At 40.5% G+C, this 23102-nt stretch overlaps 1 protein-coding gene across 2 annotated transcripts in view; it reads left to right on the top strand.

The window, feature by feature from the left end:
• jag2b (jagged canonical Notch ligand 2b) overlaps positions 1-22694 on the top strand; it is a 44579-nt gene extending 21885 nt beyond the window's left edge. The window contains exons 6-26 of one of the 2 annotated variants that reach the window (XM_079888276.1): positions 2744-2874; positions 3400-3519; positions 4347-4460; positions 6157-6270; positions 8043-8156; positions 8491-8537; positions 8634-8810; positions 11146-11308; positions 11465-11629; positions 12320-12433; positions 12520-12633; positions 12765-12878; positions 13589-13705; positions 13879-13906; positions 14607-14692; positions 15052-15165; positions 16055-16170; positions 16272-16523; positions 17562-17693; positions 19239-19389; positions 20585-22694. In XM_079888276.1, the coding sequence (XP_079744402.1) occupies positions 2744-2874; positions 3400-3519; positions 4347-4460; positions 6157-6270; positions 8043-8156; positions 8491-8537; positions 8634-8810; positions 11146-11308; positions 11465-11629; positions 12320-12433; positions 12520-12633; positions 12765-12878; positions 13589-13705; positions 13879-13906; positions 14607-14692; positions 15052-15165; positions 16055-16170; positions 16272-16523; positions 17562-17693; positions 19239-19389; positions 20585-21102 (3001 nt within the window). In that variant the 3' untranslated portion in view covers positions 21103-22694. The remainder of the gene's footprint in view (positions 1-2743; positions 2875-3399; positions 3520-4346; positions 4461-6156; positions 6271-8042; positions 8157-8490; positions 8538-8633; positions 8811-11145; positions 11309-11464; positions 11630-12319; positions 12434-12519; positions 12634-12764; positions 12879-13588; positions 13706-13878; positions 13907-14606; positions 14693-15051; positions 15166-16054; positions 16171-16271; positions 16524-17561; positions 17694-19238; positions 19390-20584) is intronic. The other variant, XM_079888277.1, reaches the window with a different exon arrangement.
• The last annotated feature ends 408 nt before the right edge of the window (positions 22695-23102 follow it).

Below are 23102 nucleotides of genomic sequence, written 5' to 3'. Positions count from 1 at the left end.
CATAGCAGCGCTCTTAAAAGCGGTCAGAACACCTTAGTAGTTTGTGGGCAAACCGAAAGAACTTTTATAAACTATATAAACTATAAAAATCTAGTGGCAATTGGATTTTTTGGAAAGTTACCAAAATCAGTGTCCCCAGATTCCTTGTGGTTTGGAGGTTATCATCAAATGATCATTTAGTCAAATGGTGGTATTTTGCTCTTACTGTCACAGGAAACTCTGACGCTTCCTGTGGAACTCAGCGTGAAATCCACCTCACCGTCCCACATCATGTTCTCCTTTAGTTCTCTTCCTGTAGCTTAGCTCTGCCCTCTTCCTTTGCCACAGGAAAAGCTCTTAGTCTTTGGCATGAAAAAAGCCTTTTTTTGTCCATTCCACCTTCAACCTCACTCTGTCTAAGGGCAGGGAATGAGTAGATCCAGAGGTGTCTAAACCAGGAAGTCACTCTAGACGATGATGACATACTAGAATCTTTTGGCAACAAATCATTCAGACATTCTCATTTAAAAACATCTCACGCTTCAATTTTCCTGTCCTCACTACTTCTGAGCACATATACCTGCCCTCATTCTGCTGCTCTCCTTTACCTGCTACTAGACTTGAGCAGTTTAAAAGGGACAAGGCTATTTTCTGCCTCTGGCATCATAAAGGCCAAGTGTGGCGCCTCAAGGGACATGGGGGCCAAAAACATGCTTTGGGACATCATGTACCAAGCTTCTCGATGGCCTGGACGAAAGAGGTTCTGGAACCGGGCTAGGAAACAGAGTCCAATATGTTATTTTAGAGTTTGAATATTTGGGAAGTTCTGTGAGTTCTTACAGGATATGGTGACTCGCTTCCCTGCGGTCACTAGCTTGATAGTCCTGGGAAGGAAGAAGGTGGAGACTAGAGGACTAAGTTTGCCACAGACATTTTAATTAACCAGTAGATGCAGTAGTGGGCCACACATTTTTGCCACACTTAAAATTGTGTCATTTCATTACGTCCAGTAAGTTTTGTTTTGTGATAAAGGGATAGTTCATCCAAAAAATGAACAAAGAAAAAAAAAAGAACTACACCACGGTCTCATGACTTTAACGTCACCATCACTAAGCTTCTGATAACTCTTTCAGTCTTTGTTTAAAAAGATTTTCCCTGAAAGTTTGAGTTATACTAGTTTGCTATTGCGCATTTAAAAACACAACGAGGCTGTGAAAACAGACTAGTGAGTAGATGAGTTTACTTGTATGGCTGATGGCATTTAATGTCCCTGCCAACCGTTGTAGTCCTATTTAGCCACTTATTAGCGTTTTACAAGATAAGTAAAAGCTTAAAAATCACAAGAGGGTATTACTCATGTGTTTTATATTGTAGGATAAAAGGGGAAAATATATTGAGCTTGTGCTCACCACAGACAAGCATTTAACCAAAAACCCATTCAAAAACCCTAATGACTTCAGGACAATGGAATTGGCCTTCAAAAATATGTCATCCCTGCACCACTCTATAGGTTTCGATCAAAACCTATTTTTGAAATGAACTCTCCCTTTAATTGTCCAAACACATTTTGGAGGCACTGCAAACCCTTTCTGCAAATCAAATGCGAAAGACAAAAATGCATTTATGATTTAAGTTTGAGGGTTTTTTTTCATGGCTGTAGTGGACATGTCCTGACACACAAAGTAAATGTAATGCAACTTTCTCTTTGGAGTGAGTTAGTTAGCAAGCTTATGTTTGGCAGTGCTCAGCAGAGCTGAACGCCCCCGTGCACAGGCAGGGTTCACACTCACCCCACACACTCTGCTGCCTACATGCTCTTTCATACAATACTAAGGTTGTTACTGGGCAGTGTGAGGCTGTGTGTGCTCTGGTGTAAGTAATCCAGCCTCTGGCCTGCCCCTTGGGCACGGATCTAGGGGGCTATTTCAGAGACCTCACTGGAGATGTTATAAGTGGATTTGGATCAAGGCCTCCACGCAGAGAATGTGCCAGGTGTGTACCTCTTCGAAGAGCACATTTGCCTGTTATTGTAAGCTGATGTGATCCCAATTGTGGGCCTGAATTCTATTTATGAATGCATTATCACCACATTTAATTGCAGTATATTTATCATTTAACCTAGATTCAATTATTACAGCATTTAACCATGAAAATGTTAACATGTTAATAGATAAACATGTTGTTGTTGTTATTATTAGGAGTACTATGTCAATCCCATGGTAAATTCAGATAGTCATTCAGTGCTGTCTATTTGTTTCCATCTGAACCCATCACTGTACCATGGTACCATCACAGTACTTCTTTGTAAGGCTAGTAAGCGTTAGCTCTGTGGTTGAGATATGCAGACAGCGTCTCTCCACTCGGCAGCTGGAGTTAGTCCATACCTCTTCTGCAGGGGAGCTGTCTTAAAATAGCCTGCTCAGAAATGACAAGACAGCTGGGTGAGGGGTGTGGTGGGGACGAAGAGAGTGCACTACAGGCCTTGGAATAGCGGAGTGTTGCTGTAAACCAATAATTTGTTAACCCCTCTGCAGCATTTCGCTCTGTGCCCCAGGCTACGACCATACCGCCCGAGGGGTGGGGGAGTGCGCGTCTGTGCGCAGTTGTGAAGGTTTTCTTAACCTTTGTCACCCGGAATGTCGCCTTATCCTAAGATTAGGTGTCAGGGCAGTGATGTGCATCTGTATGTTTGTTTCTTGTCTGTCATTAAGATATTTCAACCTCAGTGGCATTATAAGTGTTAACACGCGTATGTGGTTTTCAGGTGCAACTACGGCTGGCAGGGCCAGTTCTGTGACGAGTGTCTGCCTTACCCTGGCTGCTTGCACGGGACCTGTGTTATACCCTGGCAGTGCACTTGCGACAAGAACTGGGGTGGCCTCCTGTGCGATAAAGGTAAGGGTCCTAAATGCATCACACACGCTGATGCTGATGATTTGGCCTAGTTAGTTTTGAGAAATTGAGGTCAACCTGGAATTGACCCATAAAATGGTCAGCAGTAGATCAGAATGAATTTGGAACTACATCATCTTACACTGAGCTGGTTTGTTGGCTGCGATGTCAGCACAGGCTGTGCATCATGTGACAATGCACGCACAAACACACACTTTGGATATTGTGGTTGTGATTGGAGTGGCGCTCGGATATCTGATCTGTTGGTCAGCGTGCGTCCTGGAAGGTTGTTAGGAATGAGAAGCAGCTGAGATGTGCCTACAGTTCTCTTTATTTATTTACCAGCTTTTATGTGCATAGCCTCGCCTTACAAGGTCTGCTGGGAGTCCAGCAAAAGTTTGCCAACTGTAGTCATTCAAAGAGCAAATGTTAGCAGGCTTAAAAAAAAAATCAGAATTCATTGTTAGTATTCCTTCCCCCATAGTCTCAAGAAGTACCCTAGTTCATTGTTTTTATGTGTCCTTGAAGATCTGAACTACTGCGGCACACACCATCCCTGCGTCAATGGCGGGACTTGCATGAACTCTGAACCGGATGAATATAACTGTGCCTGTCCTGAAGGATACTCTGGCAAGAACTGTGAAATTGGTAAGTCTTTACAGATGGATGGGGAATTTGGTATATGAAAGTGCTGGCTGGATGGATGGATGGGATGGGAGGGTGCATGGATGGATTGATAAAAGGAGGGATGGATGGGTGGGTGGATTGATAAAAGAAGGAATGAAGGAATGGCTGAATGGATAAAAAGGAGTTGATTCAAGGATAGGTGAATGGATGGATAAAAGAAGGGTTGGATGGATTGATAGAAGGGATGGATGAATTGATGGATGAATAAAAGAAGGGCTGGCTGGATGGATAAAAAGGGGTTGATTGGATGGATGGATAAAAGAAGGGATTGATTGATAGAAGGGATAGATGAATTGATGGATGAATAAAACAAGGGCTTTCTGGATGGATAAAAGTATGGATGGATGGGTTAAAGAATGGATGGATGGATGGATGGATGGGTAAAAGAAGGTATGGCTGGATAGATGGATGGGTAAAAAGGGATGAATGGGTAAAAAAAGGGATGAATGGATGGGTGGATGGATGGATAAAAGAATGAATAGATGGATAAAAGAAGGGATGTTTGTATGTATGTGAATGTATGTATGGATAAATGGATTACATGGATGGATGAATTAATGGATTGGTAAATAGAGGGATGGATGGATAAATGGATGCAAGGATGGATAAATAAATGAATGGATGGATGGATGCATGGATGGATGGGTGTATAAGTGGATGCATAAATAGATGAATGGATAGATAATATTTCTCACCCAAGGCTGGATGATTGAAGCTGTGCCAGTTGGTGTGCCGTATATGAGATATATCTGTCTATATTAATGGCACATACCATTGTGTTTTTGCAGCCGAACATGCTTGTGTATCCAACCCCTGTGCGAATGGAGGCACGTGTCACGAAGTCCCAACTGGATTTGAATGCCAGTGTCCACCAGGCTGGGAGGGACCCACTTGTGCTAAAGGTATGTAAATCTTTCGTGCACTTTCCTCTCTGACTTTCTCCATGGCCCGATCTGTTCTGTCTGGAGACCTAGTTATAGACCTAGACAAGAGCACAGACACCCGTCCCCTCCCCAACATCCAGTTGCTGGCTCTGTCCAGATGCTGTGGCCAGTGTGCCGCTTGGCTGCTTGTCATGCTGGGATGTGTCAGGTATATGGCAAGGGAAGCCGGTCCTGGATCTTGGCAGCACAGCGGGGTCCCTTTGCATGGCGAGCAGAGCTTGAGCTCTTACTGGTCCCGGATTAGAGTCTGGTGATACCCATCACTGAGACAGGGGGGATTTGCATAATCTGTCTTCACTTTGAACCAGCATTTGGCTTCACAAATTGTGAATGCAGTGTGTCATGGTCTTCCCTTCATTCTCCACCCCTCCAGCTCCTCAAAGCATCCCTCTTTTAGCGCCACAGAGCTCAAATTTGATCAGTTGCAAATGTGTTTCTCACTTCTAGGATACCCAGTGTTTTAATTATTGGTATTTCTCACACTCTTCATCACTCCCTCCACATTCTACCTCCTCTGTTTCCTCCATCGCACATATGGGGCTGTGTTTCCATCGTCATAGCAACAGCAGGGTCCCTGCTGGAATTTGGGCAACCCCCCTACCCCACCACACCATTTCACCCATAAAGATTTTTCCCCCACCTTTCCCTCTTCACTTGCCTGTCTGACCCTTTTACACACCCCGCTCCACCCCATTCACCACAATATATGTATAAGGCTAAAGGGAGAAGAAAGGAGGGAGGAATTTCTCTTGTTTTTGTTTCCTCCCATTTTCTTCCAAATTTCAAATAGCTGCTGCTCGGTTCTTTGTGCCTTTTGTGCACGTATTAAAACTGTAATGATTTGTGCTCTAATAGCAGCTAATCTGGCGATCTGGATTATATCAAGCTATAATCGCTTTACTGTCTTGCATAAAGAAAAGCTCTCTCTGATGAACGGACTGACACTCTCTCCCGCCTTTTCTCCAACTCTACCATCACTATATTATATTATATTATATTATATTATATTATATTATATTATATTATATTATATTATATTATATTATATTATATTATATTATATTATATTATATTTTATGGATGCAAACCAGAAGATAACATTAATAATAACAAAATAATTATGTCTAGTATCAGTGCAAAGTCTGCAAACACAGCTTCACATTACGCACAGTAACATAAGTCTTATAAAACAATAATATATGAAAAATATGACTGTATGTGTGAAGCTATTGTAAAACACACTTAAACTCATGTGACTGTACGTCAGTTGAATTAGGACCTAAAGTTACACCTTGGTGACATAGGAATCATCAAACTGTGTATATATTATACACTTTGGAGTGCTTAATATAGTTTTCAGCTTGCTGTTGGAATTTTTTTTCTTTTAATTTTGCTGTGAAAATTTTAACAATTCGTGTGTGTGTGTGTGTGTGTGTAGTGGGCATTGAATAACCCCTTGTCATACACCATGCTGGGTGTAAAATTGTCCAGTTTGAATGTTTATATGGATAAAACTGAAAACATCCCATAATATTATATGATGCATATCCAATAATATCTCAGTATGATCGCAAGAAGCTTTTTTAAAGCATAGTTTCAGTTTAGAATTTTTCATATCTACAGAATGTGACATGATTTTGTGTTGATGTTGCAGACATGGATGAATGTGCCTCCAGCCCGTGTGCGCAAGGCGGAACATGTATCGACCTGGAAAATGGCTTTGAGTGTGTCTGCCCTCCTCAGTGGGTTGGGAAGACCTGTCAAATCGGTACGTTTGAGATCCGCCTTTATTGCAAGCGTGTTTTGAACTACAGCATTCATGCACGGTTTTAATATACTATTCATTGGACCCTCCACTCACGCCATATTATTCATTTTTTTTCTTTGCCATTCGTTAAAAATCGATCCATTTTGCATCCGAATGGTTGAATATGGTGTGTTAGATCTCAATTGCATGCACTTTATACAAGCCTGCATGTTTTTTAGGCAAAACAAGACAAGTGATTTGATTAGTCTACATGAGAAACTGGTAATAGCGGCAACCTGATCCTTGTTGCTTGTAAGACAGTTATATATGCATATGTTACAAGGAGGGCCAGCCTTAGACCTGGATCTAAGGCTAGATCAGATGGCCCATCGCCGACATCGCAGGCGCCACAGGATTTTCCATCATCCTTCTGCTCACAATAGTGTGCAGCTCTTGTCAGGGGAAGTGATGAATGTGAAAGGAAGTGGATTGTGACCTGTAAACAAGCGTGGGGTGGGAACAGGAGTTGGTCTGCTCGTCTTACGCTTCGAACCTTAGCCTCCAGCTTGGGTTTCTCTCACAAGAGCCAGGCCTGAGCACAGTGGGGAGTCGTGTTTCTCAGAGGACAGGTGCGCAGGGGAGTGGAGCGGACTTCACTAGGGGCCCCTGATGAATATTTAAACACCTAATAAGCACTAGTTTTTTTCATGGCAAAGTCAAAAGAGTCATAGCCCCCTGAACCGGCTGGTCACCTGCTGTAGGCTAATTGGGGAGAGACGAGCAGAAGGAGGGCTGATTACGAGTGGACCCTTAGTTTACAATTTTTTATATATATATATATATATGTATGTATGTATGTATATGTGTGTATATATGTGTTTTAGAGTAAAGAGTAAAAGTGGTAAAAATACCTAGAATTGCTTTCATAGAATGTTTCAAAGGTTTGGGGTCAGTCAGATTTTTTTTTAAAGAAAAGAATTAAATTGATTAAAAGTGACAGTAAAGAAATGTATAATGTTAAATATATTTTTATTTCAGATAAATGCTGTTCTTTTGAACTTGTATCAAAGAATAAAAAAAAATATATCATGGTTTCCACAAAAACATTGAGCAGAACAACAGTTTTCCAACATTGATAATAATAAGAAATGCAAATCAGCATATTAGACTCAAGTGACACTGAAGATATGATGCTAATGATGCTGAAAATTCAGCTTCGCCATCACAGGAATGAATTACATTTTAATATTAAAATGCAATGTAAAAATAGAAAAGTTATTTTAAATTGTAATAATATAGTATTACTGCTTTTACTGTATTTTTGATCAAATAAATGCAGCTTTGGTGGTGTGAGAACTTTTAAATAAGTACATAATTCTTAAATATTTTTATATATGCTATAATTAAGGTAAATATTTTTATATATGCTATAATTAAGGTAATTTAAATCATAATGTCTATTTGTGCTTTTCAAGTAAAATGTGTTTTTTAAGAGTGTTTTAATAGAACACAATCTAAATATACTGATTAAAGTTGTTGTTGTTGTGTTTTTTTTTTGTTTTTTTTTTGCTGTGTAATGGTCATTGATCAGGAAGTCAAGTAGACTGGCATCGTTGTGACTGTTAGAGTTTCAAGCCAACAGACTTTTCAATGGGCTTAATGGTGGTGGGGTTACACAATAAGATCTCAGATTTCTCTGCCTCTCTCTTGCTACTCTACACTTCCCATCTCCTCTTCAATCTACCAATTGTCTACAAAAATCTCCCAACTATTTCTGTCCCTCAATTTTTCAGATGCAAATGAGTGTATGTGGAAGCCTTGTGTAAATGCTCACTCTTGCAAAAACATGATTGGTGGATATCACTGTGACTGCTTTCAAGGATGGGCCGGACAGAACTGTGACATCAGTCAGTATCTCCTAATGCTCCTCTCCTGTCCTTTCCCTCATCTTTGAACACATACTCTATGGTGGCGGCCAGGCTTTCCTCTTTGGACACTTGATACCCTTTGGGGTTCTGCACACTGTATATTTTGTCTTAGGCTTCACCTACTGTTGCATGCTGGGTCATTGGCTTTACCTCACGTTTGTGTTGATTGAACTAACATTTCCATCTTCAGCACACTTACAGAGCTCATCTAATTCGAGTTAATTGCATGTCTTCAGCCTTTCCTAACTGCTGTCCTGATTTCCTCCATTTAGCCATTGATTAATTGCTTCATTTACTTTGCCCATGACTCTAGATCTCAATGGATGCCACGGACAGTGCCAGAATGGAGCAACTTGCAAGGTATAACCTTTAAGATTCAAAACAATTCCTGGTTTACTTTAGCATCTCAGTTAATTGTATTCATTATTAAGTGTCCTGTTATTTGTGTCTGTGCAGGAGCTGGTTCATGGAGGTTACCACTGTCAGTGCCCTCCAGGCTTCGTGGGCTTGCACTGTGAAGTCTCAAGGAACAAATGTGCCAGCGGTCCGTGTCAAAACGGTGGCCGCTGCCATGTCATTCTGGACAGCTTTGTTTGTGAATGCCCTTCAAACTATGCAGGGACGCTCTGTGAGGTGAGAATCTTTACTGTTTATAGTGTTAAAGACATTGCTAAACAGTTTTCTACAGTAAGCTTTTTGTCTTGGATTTTATTTTATGCTGATATATTTGTTTTGTGCTCCGATTTTTGGCCATTTTGCCATTTTTTTTTTTTATTTATATTAAATGTAGTAGATTAGCAAGATAGGAAATGAGAGCAATTTTAGTCAGGTTCGGGGTAGGTTTATAAGATCTTCATCATATCTCTTTCAATGATCAGTAAATGGAAATTGTGGGGCTTGGTCTTGATTAATTGATGGCATTTAGTAATGCAGATGGTGTCACTTCTCCATTCATACTTTGCCCACCATTGCATGTGTGTTATTAAAGCCTTGGTGTAAGGCAGATCAAGCCTGCTATTTGGCCACAGGTGCGCCAGGGTAACTAGAGCAGGGTTTGGGTGGAGGGCGGGAGTATTTTTTTCATGTGGCCATCATTGCTGTTTTGGAGCCAGTGTTAGTCTAGTGGCAGGCTAAAGATGGACTTCCATAGAGTTGCTGGAAGCTGGTCCTGAGCCAGTCTCATCTTACCCTGTACACTAAAAATAAGCTGTAGTGAATGAGGCAACTCTTCTCTTGGCCTCCTGGCCGCTTGCCCACAATCAGCCCGGGAAAGAGAAGGCCTTGATTTTTACGTTATATTCATGCCTAGCGTGCCATGCGCTTACATTAGACCATACCGTCTGCAGTCTGTTGGAGAAGCAAGCCTATACTAGGAAAAGGTTTTGATCTGGTGGGACTATTTTCCATGCAGGTGCACATAAGGCCACATATAAAGCCTTGGTCCAGTATTGACACAGAATCAGACATGTTTTAGTATGGGATCAAATCCGTTTAACTGAACTAAAAAAGTCATTACAATAAAGCTGTGATTTACCACATTTATATGTAGGCCTAGTTAAATACGCAAACCACTATCCAAAATGTTCTGAGACCTGTTTGCTTGGGATATTCGCCTACATATATATATATTTTTTAATTACCGGTATGTGTCAACCAATTTTGCCCGCCAACATACAACTGTTTGAAACGTGTCCAACTGGGTTGTTCTTCAGATCCAGTACAGATGGATGATTATCTCTTATATCTGTCTGCTCTAGCAGTTTTATGTAGCTCTGTTTGATAGTCTCGTTTGCAGACATTCCTCTTACATCGCTGCCTGTGAAAAAGTGCTCTGTGCAGGCCTTCGGCTTCCAGTATATACAATGTATATCCCTACTAAAATAAATTCAGCAGACTTGGAGAACAGCATTATAGTCTGAACTAACACCTTACATGGCAGCTGGCATGATGTGTACTTAAGAAAGGTTGTTAAAATTCCCCTGAGGATCATCGCTAGGAAAGGCTTTTTTGAGAAAAAATGGTGGGGACATTGAGAAGGTTTTGGAAAGCTGCAGAAACCTACATTAATTAGTAAACATTATGGGAACAGTTTGTAGTTGAGTATAGTATATTATATTATATTATACACTGTAATACATTAATTTAGAACATTAAAACAAACAAACAATGCATTTAATCTTGCCCCTTGGCCCATAGAGAATTTGACACAGCATTCTAAAAATGTGGCACTCATGGCAAGAGACATGATGCAATGGGCAGAGACGTCCGTCTGCATGTCATCCTAGACTGTAGTTAACAAATAGCGCAGAACATGTGAACGTGTCCTAAGTCTACCTCAGACTGATTGACAAACTCAGTTGCAAAATGATGGATTGCTGTGGACTGTAGGCCAGTGGTAGACTTATGGTCAAAAAAAGCCATTTCTAAAGCCACTTTTTGTCTTATTAGCTTAATTCTACATTATTAAAGCAATTATTATTACTTCAAATTATAAAGCAATTTATATGAGTGTGAAGTTGTAATTTATAGTAAAGATTATTTGAATAATTGTATAATTAAGTTCATATTAATTAATTACGTGGTATATTTGGAAATCCATTTGTGCAGTTAAACATGAACATATCAATAGAATATAGTAAGTATTATGAGTTTCTGTGGGAAAGATTCCTTTCTAAGACTATTTACCAGAACAAGGCCATGTCGAGGTAGGAGAACTAGATGTGCAAAAGTGTTCCTCGTCCCAGTTGAATATGCTCGGTAAGAGCGGAAGGATGTCTAAATTTAGCTGCACAGTTTGTTTTGATTGGTCTCTTGTGTGATTGTAATGGTGCTGTCTTGCTAGCTTTAGGCTTATGGGAGCCTTCCATAGCTTACCTGACTGTTTATCTCTAGTTTAAGAGGACTGGACTTAAAAAGCTTAGGCCTAACTCACTAATTCACTAACTCAATCTCCCTATCTCGTTTGAAGGTGGAGAGTCTGTCTCACTCAAACCCCTGTGAGTCGAACCCTTGTGAGAATAAGGCTTCGTGCTACAGCCTGCCGGGTGACTTCTACTGTGCCTGTCCTGAAGACTATGAGGGCAAGTCCTGTGAAAACCGCAAGGACCACTGCAAGACAACTCCTTGCCAAGGTACTGCCCGTCCTGTTCTCCTGCTAACCAAGATGCAACAGCCAAAGATGTCTATCTGCATGTGTACATTGATCATCAATTGAAAAATAGTGCGCAATAGTTCATGTGTTCAATGTGATCTTATTCCCGCTTGGTTTTTTTTTTTTTCATTCTCAGTGATTGACAGCTGTACGATTGCTGTGGCGAGTAACAGCTCAGATGTGGGTGTGAGACACATCAACTCTAATGTGTGTGGTCCTCGTGGCCGCTGTATCAGCCTGCCAGGCGGCAACTTCACCTGCACCTGTGAGCTTGGCTTTACAGGAGCCTACTGCCACGAGAGTGAGTCATCCCTACAGTTTCATCGTTTTCACTTTTGAACCATAATCCATTCCTCCTCGTTTGTTCACTTCTTCATCAATTTAGTTTATCCTTACATAGTAGATGGCAGATGGGTAATATAATTAAGCTCATATTAGTCATTTGTCATAGGTACTTCTGGGCCAATTAAGCATTAATATAATGTCATAAATAATATAATAAATATTATACAAAAATTAAGTGTTATTAATAAAATGCTTAAAAAAGAAATTGAGACAATTGTGAGAATTATAGTGAGAATCAAAAATCACTTGTGAAAATACTTTTTTATTTTAAAACGTTAGTTTGTTCCAAATTATATTATCAGCATATATAAATGAAAATGTAACTGAAAAATGTACATTAATTTGAGAATGTATTAGTATTTGGTTTGTCACCCATTTGCTGTAATGACAGCAGCTCTTAAGATGTTTGTCTAACCGGATGATGATCATCAGATCATAAATATCAGATCATCAGAATCATAAATGTTTCTTATTTATTGTACATCATAAGGTTTCATTTAATTTCGTTTAAACCCTAAAATGCTTTATTTCAATGTTTAAATTACATTTTGAACTCCTGATGTTTAGTGTAGTCTTTTGAGCACCATTTTGTTATTTTATCCTAAAATCTTGATGTTCATGAAAATGTTATATATCGACTACCCAGATATAAATGACTGTGTGAGCAACCCGTGTCGAAACGGAGGCACCTGTATCGACGGGATCAGCTCTTTCCAGTGTTTCTGTTCGGATGGCTGGGAGGGTGACCTCTGTAACCTCAGTGAGTGTCTGTCTTCATCTTCCTGTTCATCTCGACCTTCTTTACATTCAGAGTCTTACCTTTTGTACTTGCATTTCTGCACTCAGATGTGAACGAGTGCAGTCGGAGCCCTTGTAAGAATGGCGGTCACTGTGTGGACCTGGTCAACGACTTCTACTGTGAATGTGCCAATGGCTGGAAAGGAAAGACATGTCATTCACGTAAGTTACATCTCCCTGTTTTATGTCAAAGTACTTTTTTCCTATTGTATAGCTTAACTGCATATGTTAAGCTATACGATGTGACCGTTGAACTGACTGGTAATATTTGGAGTTATTTTGTGTCTTTTTAGGTGAAAGTCAATGTGATGCCACCACATGCAGTAATGGAGGGACCTGCTATGACCACGGAGACACTTTCCGCTGTGCCTGCCTTTCTGGATGGGGAGGGAGTACATGCAACACAGGTGAGTACACCTCTGTGAATCAGTGCAGTTTTTATACTCGCTTCATGCACAGCAGGGTTTCTCAACTTTCTGAACCAAAAATGCCTTTCATAGCCGTGAATAGCTTAAACTATTCATAGACTCCCCTCACATATTATATAATCAAATCAGTCTCTCTTAATACTCTCAATCAACTTTGCAATCCTGCAACACTCTTTATAAATTGTGTTATATTGTATTGTGGTTGCTGATGTAATTTATATAAATGGTCCTCCATGTGTCTTTTTTTTTACCTCTTAATTTAGTTTAGAGCTTAAAAATGTTTTCAATAATTTTTTTTGAAAATGCCTATACAGAAATGAATCCGAAATATTTCTCCAAATAAATAAATGTTTGTCCCCAAATACTTCCTGCATTCTTAACAAGAGTTGTCTTATTTTTAGTTTTTATATTGTATCTTGGTTGCTTATTTGAACAGAATGAATGCATGAATGCAATTTTTAATTAATAATGTAATTTTAGTTGAGAATCAAAAAATCAAAAAAAAAAATGGATATACAGAAAATTAATTAATTTTATTTATTAAGTTTATTTATTTAGAAACATATTCTGATCTTTTCTGCAGACCCCTAGCAATTGGCGATAGACCCCTGGGGGACCCTAGTTTGAGATCTAAAGGTCTGAAGAAAGGTTCACTTCCTGTAACTTTCTATTTCGTTTTTCTGCTTCAGCAAAGAACAGCACTTGCGCGTCCAGCCCCTGCCTGAACGGAGGAACGTGCGTGGGTGGTGGTGACACGTTCACCTGCATCTGTAAAGATGGCTGGGAGGGGCCCACCTGCGCTCAGAGTGAGTGAATTCCCCCATTCGCATTTTAGCTGCCAGTGCATGTCTGCATACCAGTGAAAGCAAACATCACAATCAAAAGCAAAAGCATCATAAGCAAAAGTGTTAAATTACATTCGATCGATGCGCAAATGTCTCGCATTGACTCTTTCTTCCTCTCTTCTGGTTCCTTGCAGACATCAACGACTGCAACCCTCACCCCTGGTAAGAAGACCTATGTGGCTCTGCAGTTGTTCCCCCTCTTGTTTACTCTATGCTGCCTGAGGCCGCCTGTTTGTGCCGACCCTCCCCTTCCCTGTACAACATAGACAGCTTGGAATAACCCTTCTTACATGGCTTTCTGCCCTATTCCACCATGTTGTTCCTGCCCTGCTAACTCCCATTCTCTGAGCGGATGCACCGAGGGGGGGGGGGGGGGGGGGGGGTTCAAGGGAGGACGCTGGTTGTAAAGACGGGAGAAGATGTCCCTAAATCACCCCTAAATCCGACATCTCAGGAGACCCTGGGCTGGTTTTAATGGGGAACACAATAGAGCCGATGGCCCTAAAAGAGCACCCCCAGCGGTGAGGGGAGGAGGGGATGGACAGGCTCTTTTTCTCCCAGTCCACTCTGTCCTTTTGCCTTTCTTCATCGCTGACCTGGGAGCAAGGGATTTGGGAGTTGGGGTGGGAGTAGGGGGTGGGGATCCCAGCAAGGAGCCACTGGGGGGATTTGCATCTGAAAGGTGCTAGTATTGATAAACGCAGTGAGGCACTCTCGCATCCCTCTTCGTCCATGTCTTCTCTTCCCCCGTTTTTCCTGCCTTTCCCCTTCCACGCATGTATGTTGGAAGTATTATGTCAATCACTGGGGTGAAGGTGTCTCTTTCAGCCAATAACCTCATTGTTCTCACATCTTCTTGCAGCTACAATGGAGGGATCTGTGTGGACGGGGTGAACTGGTTCCGCTGTGAATGCGCCCCTGGATTCGCTGGCCCCGACTGCCGTATCAGTGAGTATCTCGAGGAGGAAAGAATGGGGATGTATAGAAAGAGGGTGTTGGAGGATTACCGAGCATCTAGTGCCCTTTGACCTCTTTTGGGGTTAAAGGTTAGCCCTGGCTCTCAGACAGACAGAGGAGATAAATTATTCAACCAGTGGAAAAAAATTCCTCTCCTTGTGTCTATTGATGGCTCTGACATAGAAAATACTCCTTAAAGATTCCATGCATTTCCCGGCCTCATTTTCTGAGGTGCAGCCGTGGTCCTGGTGCTTTATAAATGTGTATTGACTTCAAATGGCAGTTTTCCCAACCACATCTTCCAAGGCAGTAGCTGTATTGATGAATGTATATTTTCTCTGCTTCACCAGACATTGATGAGTGCCAGTCATCACCATGCGCCTACGGTGCCACCTGTGTGGATGAGATCAATGGCTTCCGATGTGTCTGCCCACTCGGTCGCACCGGTCCTCAATGCCAAGAGTGTAAGAGTTATTGTGTAATCATTGAAACAATCAATCTCTTTTCCCTTATCTCTCAGCTTGTCCATATTGAGAAATGGACCTTAAATACCCCAAGAAATCGATTGACTTTTGCATTGATGTTGAAAGGCTCAAAAAGGCTCCATGATCATTATTTATATTTGCTAATTGGAGGCAGGTGGAATATTCTCACTCTAGAGAGCGTTTAATTGGACAAAAATCTCTCTAGTGAGTCGTCAATATTTTTTGTCAATTTTCTTGGAAAATGTTATATATATATATGTATATATATATACACACAACTGTTCAAAAGTTTGGGGTCTGTAAGATTTTTAATATTTTTTGAAAGAAGTCTCTTTTGCTCGCCAAGGCTGCATTTATTTGATCTAAAATACAATTACCATTTAAAGTAACTGTTTTCTATTTTAAAATGTAATTTATCCCAGCAAATCAAAGCTGAATTATCAGCAGCCAATTCTCACACACTAGTACACTAGAGCAGGGTTCACCAATCTCGGTCCTGGAGGGCCGCTGTCCTGCAGAGTTTAGCTCCAACCCCAATTAAACACACCTGAACCAGCTAATCAAGGTCTCACTAGGCATACTAGAAACTTTCAAACAGGTGTGTTGGAGCTAAACTCTGCAGGACAGTGGCCCTCCAGGACCGAGATTGGTGAACCCTGCACTAGAGTGTAGATGAGCTAAAAGCTAACAAAAAGCTAAACGCGGAGTATGGTTCCTAAGGAGTGAACAACATGAAAGGCTGGCGGTGTCTGCGTGGAGCACTGACCTGGCATCATGTGACTTGGATCATTCCAGAGAGGAAAGGGATCTGCTCCTAAATTAGAATTGGCCCCAGTCTTACGGTGTTTGTGTTTGTGTTGTGGCGCAGTTATTGGCATTGGGAAGACGTGTCACTATGCTGGACTTCAGTTTCCGCATGGCAGCCGCTGGGAGGAAGAATGCAACACTTGTCAATGTGTCAACGGCAAAGTGGAGTGCACCAAGGTAAGTGTCTGAAGAACAAGTGTTTTTCTTTTTTCTCTTTTTATTTATATGAATGAATAAATGAATGAATGAATGAATGTGTTCATGACCCTCTTTCTCAGGTGGTCTGTGGCCGGCAGCCTTGCCTGTTGCCAGGGACGCCAGGGCGAGAGCTTCACTCCTGTCCAGGAGGTCGTGAATGCCTGGAGCACAACTTCCTGACGTGCCTCTCTCCCCCTTGCCACCAGTGGGGTTTTTGCTCAAGCCCTGAAGCCACCCCAACCCTCCAAACCAAATGTGAGCCCAACTCAGTCTATCTGGACAAGAGCTGTGCTCGCATCACCCTTATATTCAACAGGGACAAACTACCCACAGTAAGTATTCACGTAGCAAGTTGGTGTTTTGTTTCCTTACACAAAAGCCCTATGATGGTACCGTGGCATAGGGTTGGTTTCAGATGGTAGTTCCATGGCATTGTCATTGAGATTTGATAAAAACGTCTGAAAACTTGGTAATAATACTTGGTTAGTGCCATTGTCTGAAGGATCATGCAACACTGAAATTTGATTCTGAAAATTCAACTTTACCATCACAGGAATAAATTGCATTTCAAAATGTAACAATACAGAAATGTCGTTTTAAATGAATACAATTTTCAAATATAACATTTTTGATCAAATAAATGCAGCCTTGGTGAACATAAGAGACTTCTTTCAAAAACATAAAAATTCTTACCAACCCTTCTCTCTCTACAGATAAAGCGTTGTCGGGATAATTCCGGTTCGCATGGCTTCGCGGAAGCAATACAAATTCTGTATTTTAAATTTTAAGGCCAGACAAGTAGTTTGTTGAGGGTTGATTTGTAGGGAAGGACTACAAGCCTGCGCACATATATTTAAACGCGCATACCTATAGACTGAACTCATAATACGCATGTGCACGCCATCAACGTTCTCACTGGTTCACGTTTTTGAAGTTTGCGCAGAAAGAACTTTAGCGGCCTCTAAGTTAATAACTAATGATCGTTGCGATGGAAGTGAATCAATCAAAACTAACTTTAGCTGGATAATAACATTATTCTAGAGCTGCTATAAAGCCAAAACAATCTCTGTTTTTTTATTTTCCTATTATCACTGCAAAGCCGCTTTGGAACCATCTACATTGTTAAAAGCGCTATATAAATGAAGATGACTTGTCTTGACTTGACCCAGTAATCTGTACAAAATCCATGATATATGTCCAATAAAAATGTTGTATTACCAGGACAGTTTGTCCATAAAATGGTAATGTTATTTCATACCTTTTTCTCTGACATGTCAATGATGTATTTGGTCCTCTTAACGTAATTACATTATGATCCAGAATAGTGCTGTTTCTTAAGTATTGGTCTAAATACACCGTGTACCTTCTAGGGAACAACAGTGGAGAATGTCTGCTCAGAGCTGAGGTATATGCCTGCCACGCGGAGCCTGGCAAAAGATCACACGCTGTTGGTTCTTTGTGACCTCTCCTACAAAAACCAGGACGCAGTAGAGGTGGCCATCGTAAGTACATTTTGAAGACTCACTTTTTGTGCACATAGGGAGCGCTTTCTATACTCACACATTTTATATTCATGAGTCCTCTGCACGTCTATACCCTTCACACAGCGGTGTTGTGTGGGCCCCTAATATCTGTTATCAGTGGAATAGAAAGTCAAAACCATAGGGGTCCTGGATATTCGTTGCACAGTTCTGTTAATGGATGCAAATTTGATTTCCTCACCCAGTCGAGTGCGGTTCCTTGAAATGCCCGGATGCCCAGAGCAATACCAACCGGCCCCCTCTTCAAACCAACCCATTATATTGTAATGAGATTCAGTTGACTGACCAGCAGCGGGCCGTACTGCATTGCAGTATTCCCTCCACCCACACAGAGAGCACTGGAACCGGGCTCCAGCACATCTTACACTTAGCCTTAGGATCTACACTATTGTCTTTAGACAAAAAAAAAAAAAAGCTTGCAAAACCAAATAAGCTTGAAATAATCTCTTGAGATAACAAAAACTCCATACTTGGGTAATGATATGAAAATGAATATCTTTGTGCTGCCAGGCAAGTTTTGTGTAATTTGAAGCCACATTTCCTGCGTTCAATGAAACATTCTGCCTCACGGAAGTTACTTACAAATAGTGGTTACCTACAAATGCATCCTTTATACTCAGTCAGATTACACTAAATCCCTGCGGTGTTGTAACAAGTCACTAACCGAAGGCCCGTTTTTAAGTGTCCTGACTCATTAAAATGGAACCTGTAGGCAGGAACTTTGAACAGCTGCAGGTTTTTGCATGTTGACAACAGAATGGAGTTGAAATGATTGAGTCGACAACTGCTTTTTTTAATAAAGACTGCTCTCACTTTAGTTATTTTGCTGAGCGCATCGTCATAAGTTGATATCAAATCTATTTTTTTTTTTTTTTTTTTGGTTCTGTACCGCAATACTTGTATGATGTAAACGTGATGGATCGGTGTGCTTTTTATTAGTTGTATACTCTATACTCCTTGGATTTTTAACTTATTTTCAATTTTCTTCTAGAGATGCATGTAAAGTAGTGTCTGATCCATTCACAGACATTTTTTACTATATGAACTCTGACCATATGCAGCATGTTTTACAAAAAAATCAAATTCAATTTTCTGGAAAATTATACATGCGTTGCAAAATATTACTGGTTGGATTATAGTTTAACTTTCTTTCACTGATGCTTTCAACTATTAAAAGAAAAATTTTCCTTAAATCTGATAAAACTTCATCTATGTTTGCTAGCTTAAACATTTTCTTGGTGACAAATCAGCGGAATTTTCAGCAACAATGGAGAAAACTTCACAGAAAACCAAACCAAGTTTACAAGACATAAAATTGGATGTAGAAGATCAACATTTATAGGATTTTCAGTGGCAACGCAGCAGAGCCCCAAAACCTCACACTTTAGTGAATAATTCCATATTCTTTGTAGGTGTTTTTTTGTTTAGTTTTTTCTTGGAATCTGTGCTTCCATATTCATCTACATGTTTGGGATACACATATAACCCCCATTATTTCTCCTGCAGTCGTTCCAGCAGGATGAGCAGCCTAATCACAGTCAGATCCAGGAGGCTGCTAGTACCATAGTCAGCATGCTGTCCAAGCGTCACAACAGCACCGTCATGCTTGCCGTCATCGAGGTCAAAGTGGAAATGCCAGTCATGTCCCAGCCAGTGGGTGAGTGGAACAGGGGCCAACTGGCCTCAAGGCTAAAGCTAGCCTTCAACTCCCGACCGAGTGTCAATTCCCCATCTCCATCAATTAGTGCAGTCTTTGTGAGTCACAGGAGGAAAGGGTACTGAGAGGCTCAGAGGATCCAACAGTTGTGGGCAGGAAGCCATTAAACCTGTGTGACAGTCATTCAACTCCTCCACAGTCATCACCTCAGCCAATACATTAAAGAGAATGATGGGACAAAATTAATGATGTCTGAAAAGTTTTTTTTTAGGTTGAGGCAATTATAAATGGGTTGAAACAAATTACATCAATGTGTATTTGTAAATTAAGGGTATTGAAACAACTTTACAAACTTTTTTCTCTTATTTGGTTCTGTTTTTTTAAAGTTCTGGCCCATAACAGTTATTTCTGTTTAACCTTTTGGCTGATAACATGAAAGTGGCTAAATAAAAAAATAAAATAAAAAAAAACATGTACTATTTTGTCTAATTAAAAAAATATATATAATTTTTTTTTTCAGTAGAACATTAATGTTTAAGTGGATTTTGATCTTAAAAATAACGGTAACACTTTACAATAAGGTTAATTTGTTAACCTGAGTTAACTACTTTAATTAAAACAAAATAAGAATGAACAATACTTCTACAGCATTTATTAATCATAGTTAATTTCCACATTTAGTAATGCATCATTAAAATCAAAAGTTGTATTTGTTAACATTAGTTAATGCACTGTGAACAAACAATGAACGACTATTTTTATTAACTAACATTAACAGGTTAATAAATACTGTAACAAACATATTGCTCATTGTTAGTTCATGTTAGTTAATACATTACAAATGAGACCTTATTGTAAAGTGTTACCAAAATAATTTATACATTTAATTAATATAATTATAATATATTATACATTTATTATATATAATTATTTTAGTGTTTATTGATATTTTTATTAGACATATTATTATATTATATTAATTTTAAAAAAAATGGTTGAATGAGTGTCTGCAATGAAATATCCAATGCTGGCCAATCAAAATCTCCACTGTCGACCATTGCCGATAAATTGACATAAATCGGCCAATAACCAATATCATTTTTTTGTCATAGATCTCTTCTTTTTGTTAAATTTTTTTCCCCCTTGGCATGAATCCCAGATTGTCATGTCTGACACTGACTCTCTTTTCACACAGACTACCTGGTGCCCGTGCTGTGCGTTGTCTTGTGCGTTCTCTGGGTCTTCTGTGTCATTGTCTGCGTGTGGTGGACCCGCAAGCGGCGAAAAGAGCGTGAGAGGCGGGAGCGTGTGCCTGTGGAGGAGAGCGTCAACAACCAGTGGGAGCCACTGAGGCCGGTGACGCGGCAGCAGCACAAAGACAACCGGGACGTCCAGTATGAGCGCACCAAGCTCATGGGCTCCCCGGATCGGACCTGCAACAGCGGGGAAGATGAGGAGGAGATGGAGGAGGAAGAAGAGCTGGAGCTGGTGGAAGAGTGGTGCGGGATGGAGGGGGGCAAGCGTTCCATCCAAAAGTACTCTAAACCTGAAGCGCGGACCAAGAACGGGCTGATCTGCACCATGCAGAGCAGCGGCAGTGGCGGCCCTTCCCTCAAAGCACCCTACTGGACAGGCTTCAGCCCAAAGGATAACAACTGTAAAAATGTCAATAATGCCACCGTCGGCCAAGAGCACAAAGAACATTGCGTATGAGCTCTGATGAGCAGGACGAGGAGACCAAGGCCATCTCAGAAACAAAGACTGCAGTTTTTCCCCATGTGTTATTTTTATTTTCGACTTCTTCGAGATGTTTTGAGGCTGATAAAGTGGCAAATTTCTTTCTTTCCTTTTTTTATGTACAGAGGAAGCATATTATATTACTTTATGAGAAGGCGGCGAGAAGCCTCGCTTTGTTTTCGGAAAAAACTAAAAAAACTGCTGGAATAGGTGCAGGACTGAGGAACTCATAAGGAACGTGAGAGAGAAACCATATAAAGACTTTTATGTTGTTGTTTACAAATGGCTGTGCTTTTGGTTTTGTTTCGAGTGGCCCAATTTCGGTGCAGACCACGTGCGGGGGGGACGCTGGCTTCGGGGGATCCCCCTTCAAACGTTCATCTGTTCTCCTTCCACGCCTGCCTTACCGAGCTCGTCGTCCGTGAGGAGGGCTGCAGTGCCTATAAAGTGGCCTTGTTTTTCTGTCCTTTCTGTCGTCTTGGCTGAACGCTCTTTACAAAACGGATTGCAGTATTTTGAGTCGGTCGCAAGTGCCTTCAGACAAGCCCCTCCGTTTTAGGGTCTCCTGACCCGATAGATCACGACAAAGCAGAGAGGCTGGTCTTAAGAGCAGCTCCCATATCACCATCAAGGTATTTGTTTAAACAAAGACAAGAGATCTGTACATACGTGTATATAATAAAGGAGTCGCTGTGTATATTTGAATTTAGTAACTTAAGTCACTTTTTTATTATTATTATTATTATTATTTTATTATTATTATTATGATTTAAATATTATGATTATTGTTTTTTTTTTTTTTTTTTTTTTTTTTTTACACCATTCCTTTTATTTATGCCAGTTGTTATGGCAGGTTTTGTAAGATGTATACAGCGTCCCACAGTCAGAACAGAAATATAATCAGAGATCATCCTATTATGTTGTTGGTTTTTGTTTTCAGTAGACACCTATACGATCGTGTGCTGTATTGTGGCGCGTGTTCGCCTCCTTGAAGACCCCTATTCCCTTTCCACACCTTTCCTCTCTTGCTGATCATAAAATCATGGTTTTTGGCAAGGCCTGTTTGGTCCATGCTGCTTGTTGCTTGTAAAGATGCTGATATGTCAAAATAATGTCCAAATGTTTTCTCCTGCTTTTTCTTTTCGTTTTGTTTGTTTGGATCGAAACTTCATGAAGGGAACAATTATGTTGTAAAGCCTTTGTACTTGAGAAAACGGCTGGCTATGATTTGATTTCTTTCATCGTGATGTTAAATATAAGACTTTGTTTTTTGGTTATGGGAAGATGATAAACATTTAAAACTTTTACTGCACTGAATTGGTTCAAGTGCAAGTAAACAATTATATTTAAGCAAGTTAAGCTCAATGTCCGTTATGGAAGGGAAACGGGGTGGAGCTGGAGCAGATTTTTATTTGATTTTTTTCTGTTTTATTTTGTTTTTTAAGATGTCTTTTTTTTTTTGTACAGAAGAATTGCTCTGAAAAAAGTTATTTGGTTCATTTAGTGGAATTTATGTTTGTTCTTAGAAATAAATCAAACTATTTATTAAAGCATTTTATAACAATGTGCTCAAGAGAACCACTGTCTGCTGGTGTTTAGTAGGCTATGAAGGCGCACATCTGAGTTTGTGGTAAGTCTTTTCATCATATCGTATTACCAATACAAAAAAAAAAATCCCCCTTCCCTTGCCAGAGGTGAGGACGACTCCGGATCGATACAGGAACTCATGCTTCCAGTCGAGATGCTACTGTCAGGAATCAGCCAATGGTAATGGCTCTCCTGTTCTCGGCTGACTGCTGGCTGGCCAATGGACGATGGGTTTCTCGTGGCTTCATCTGGTGTGAATGTTTTATGAGGATGCTTATGATGATGCAGTGAGTTTGTTAGAGTTTTGTCCCATAAGTAACTGGCTCTAATGGGACGGAGGGCTGGAGTCATGTTTCATATCACTCAGAAAACCATAGTGTTGGGGATTA

The sequence above is a fragment of the Squalius cephalus genome (assembly GCF_949319135.1).
Source record: "Squalius cephalus genome assembly, chromosome: 12".
NCBI classification, from domain to species: Eukaryota; Metazoa; Chordata; class Actinopteri; order Cypriniformes; family Leuciscidae; genus Squalius; species Squalius cephalus.
Note: the sequence above shows the minus strand (reverse complement) of the source record. Positions and strands in the feature narration are given on the sequence as shown.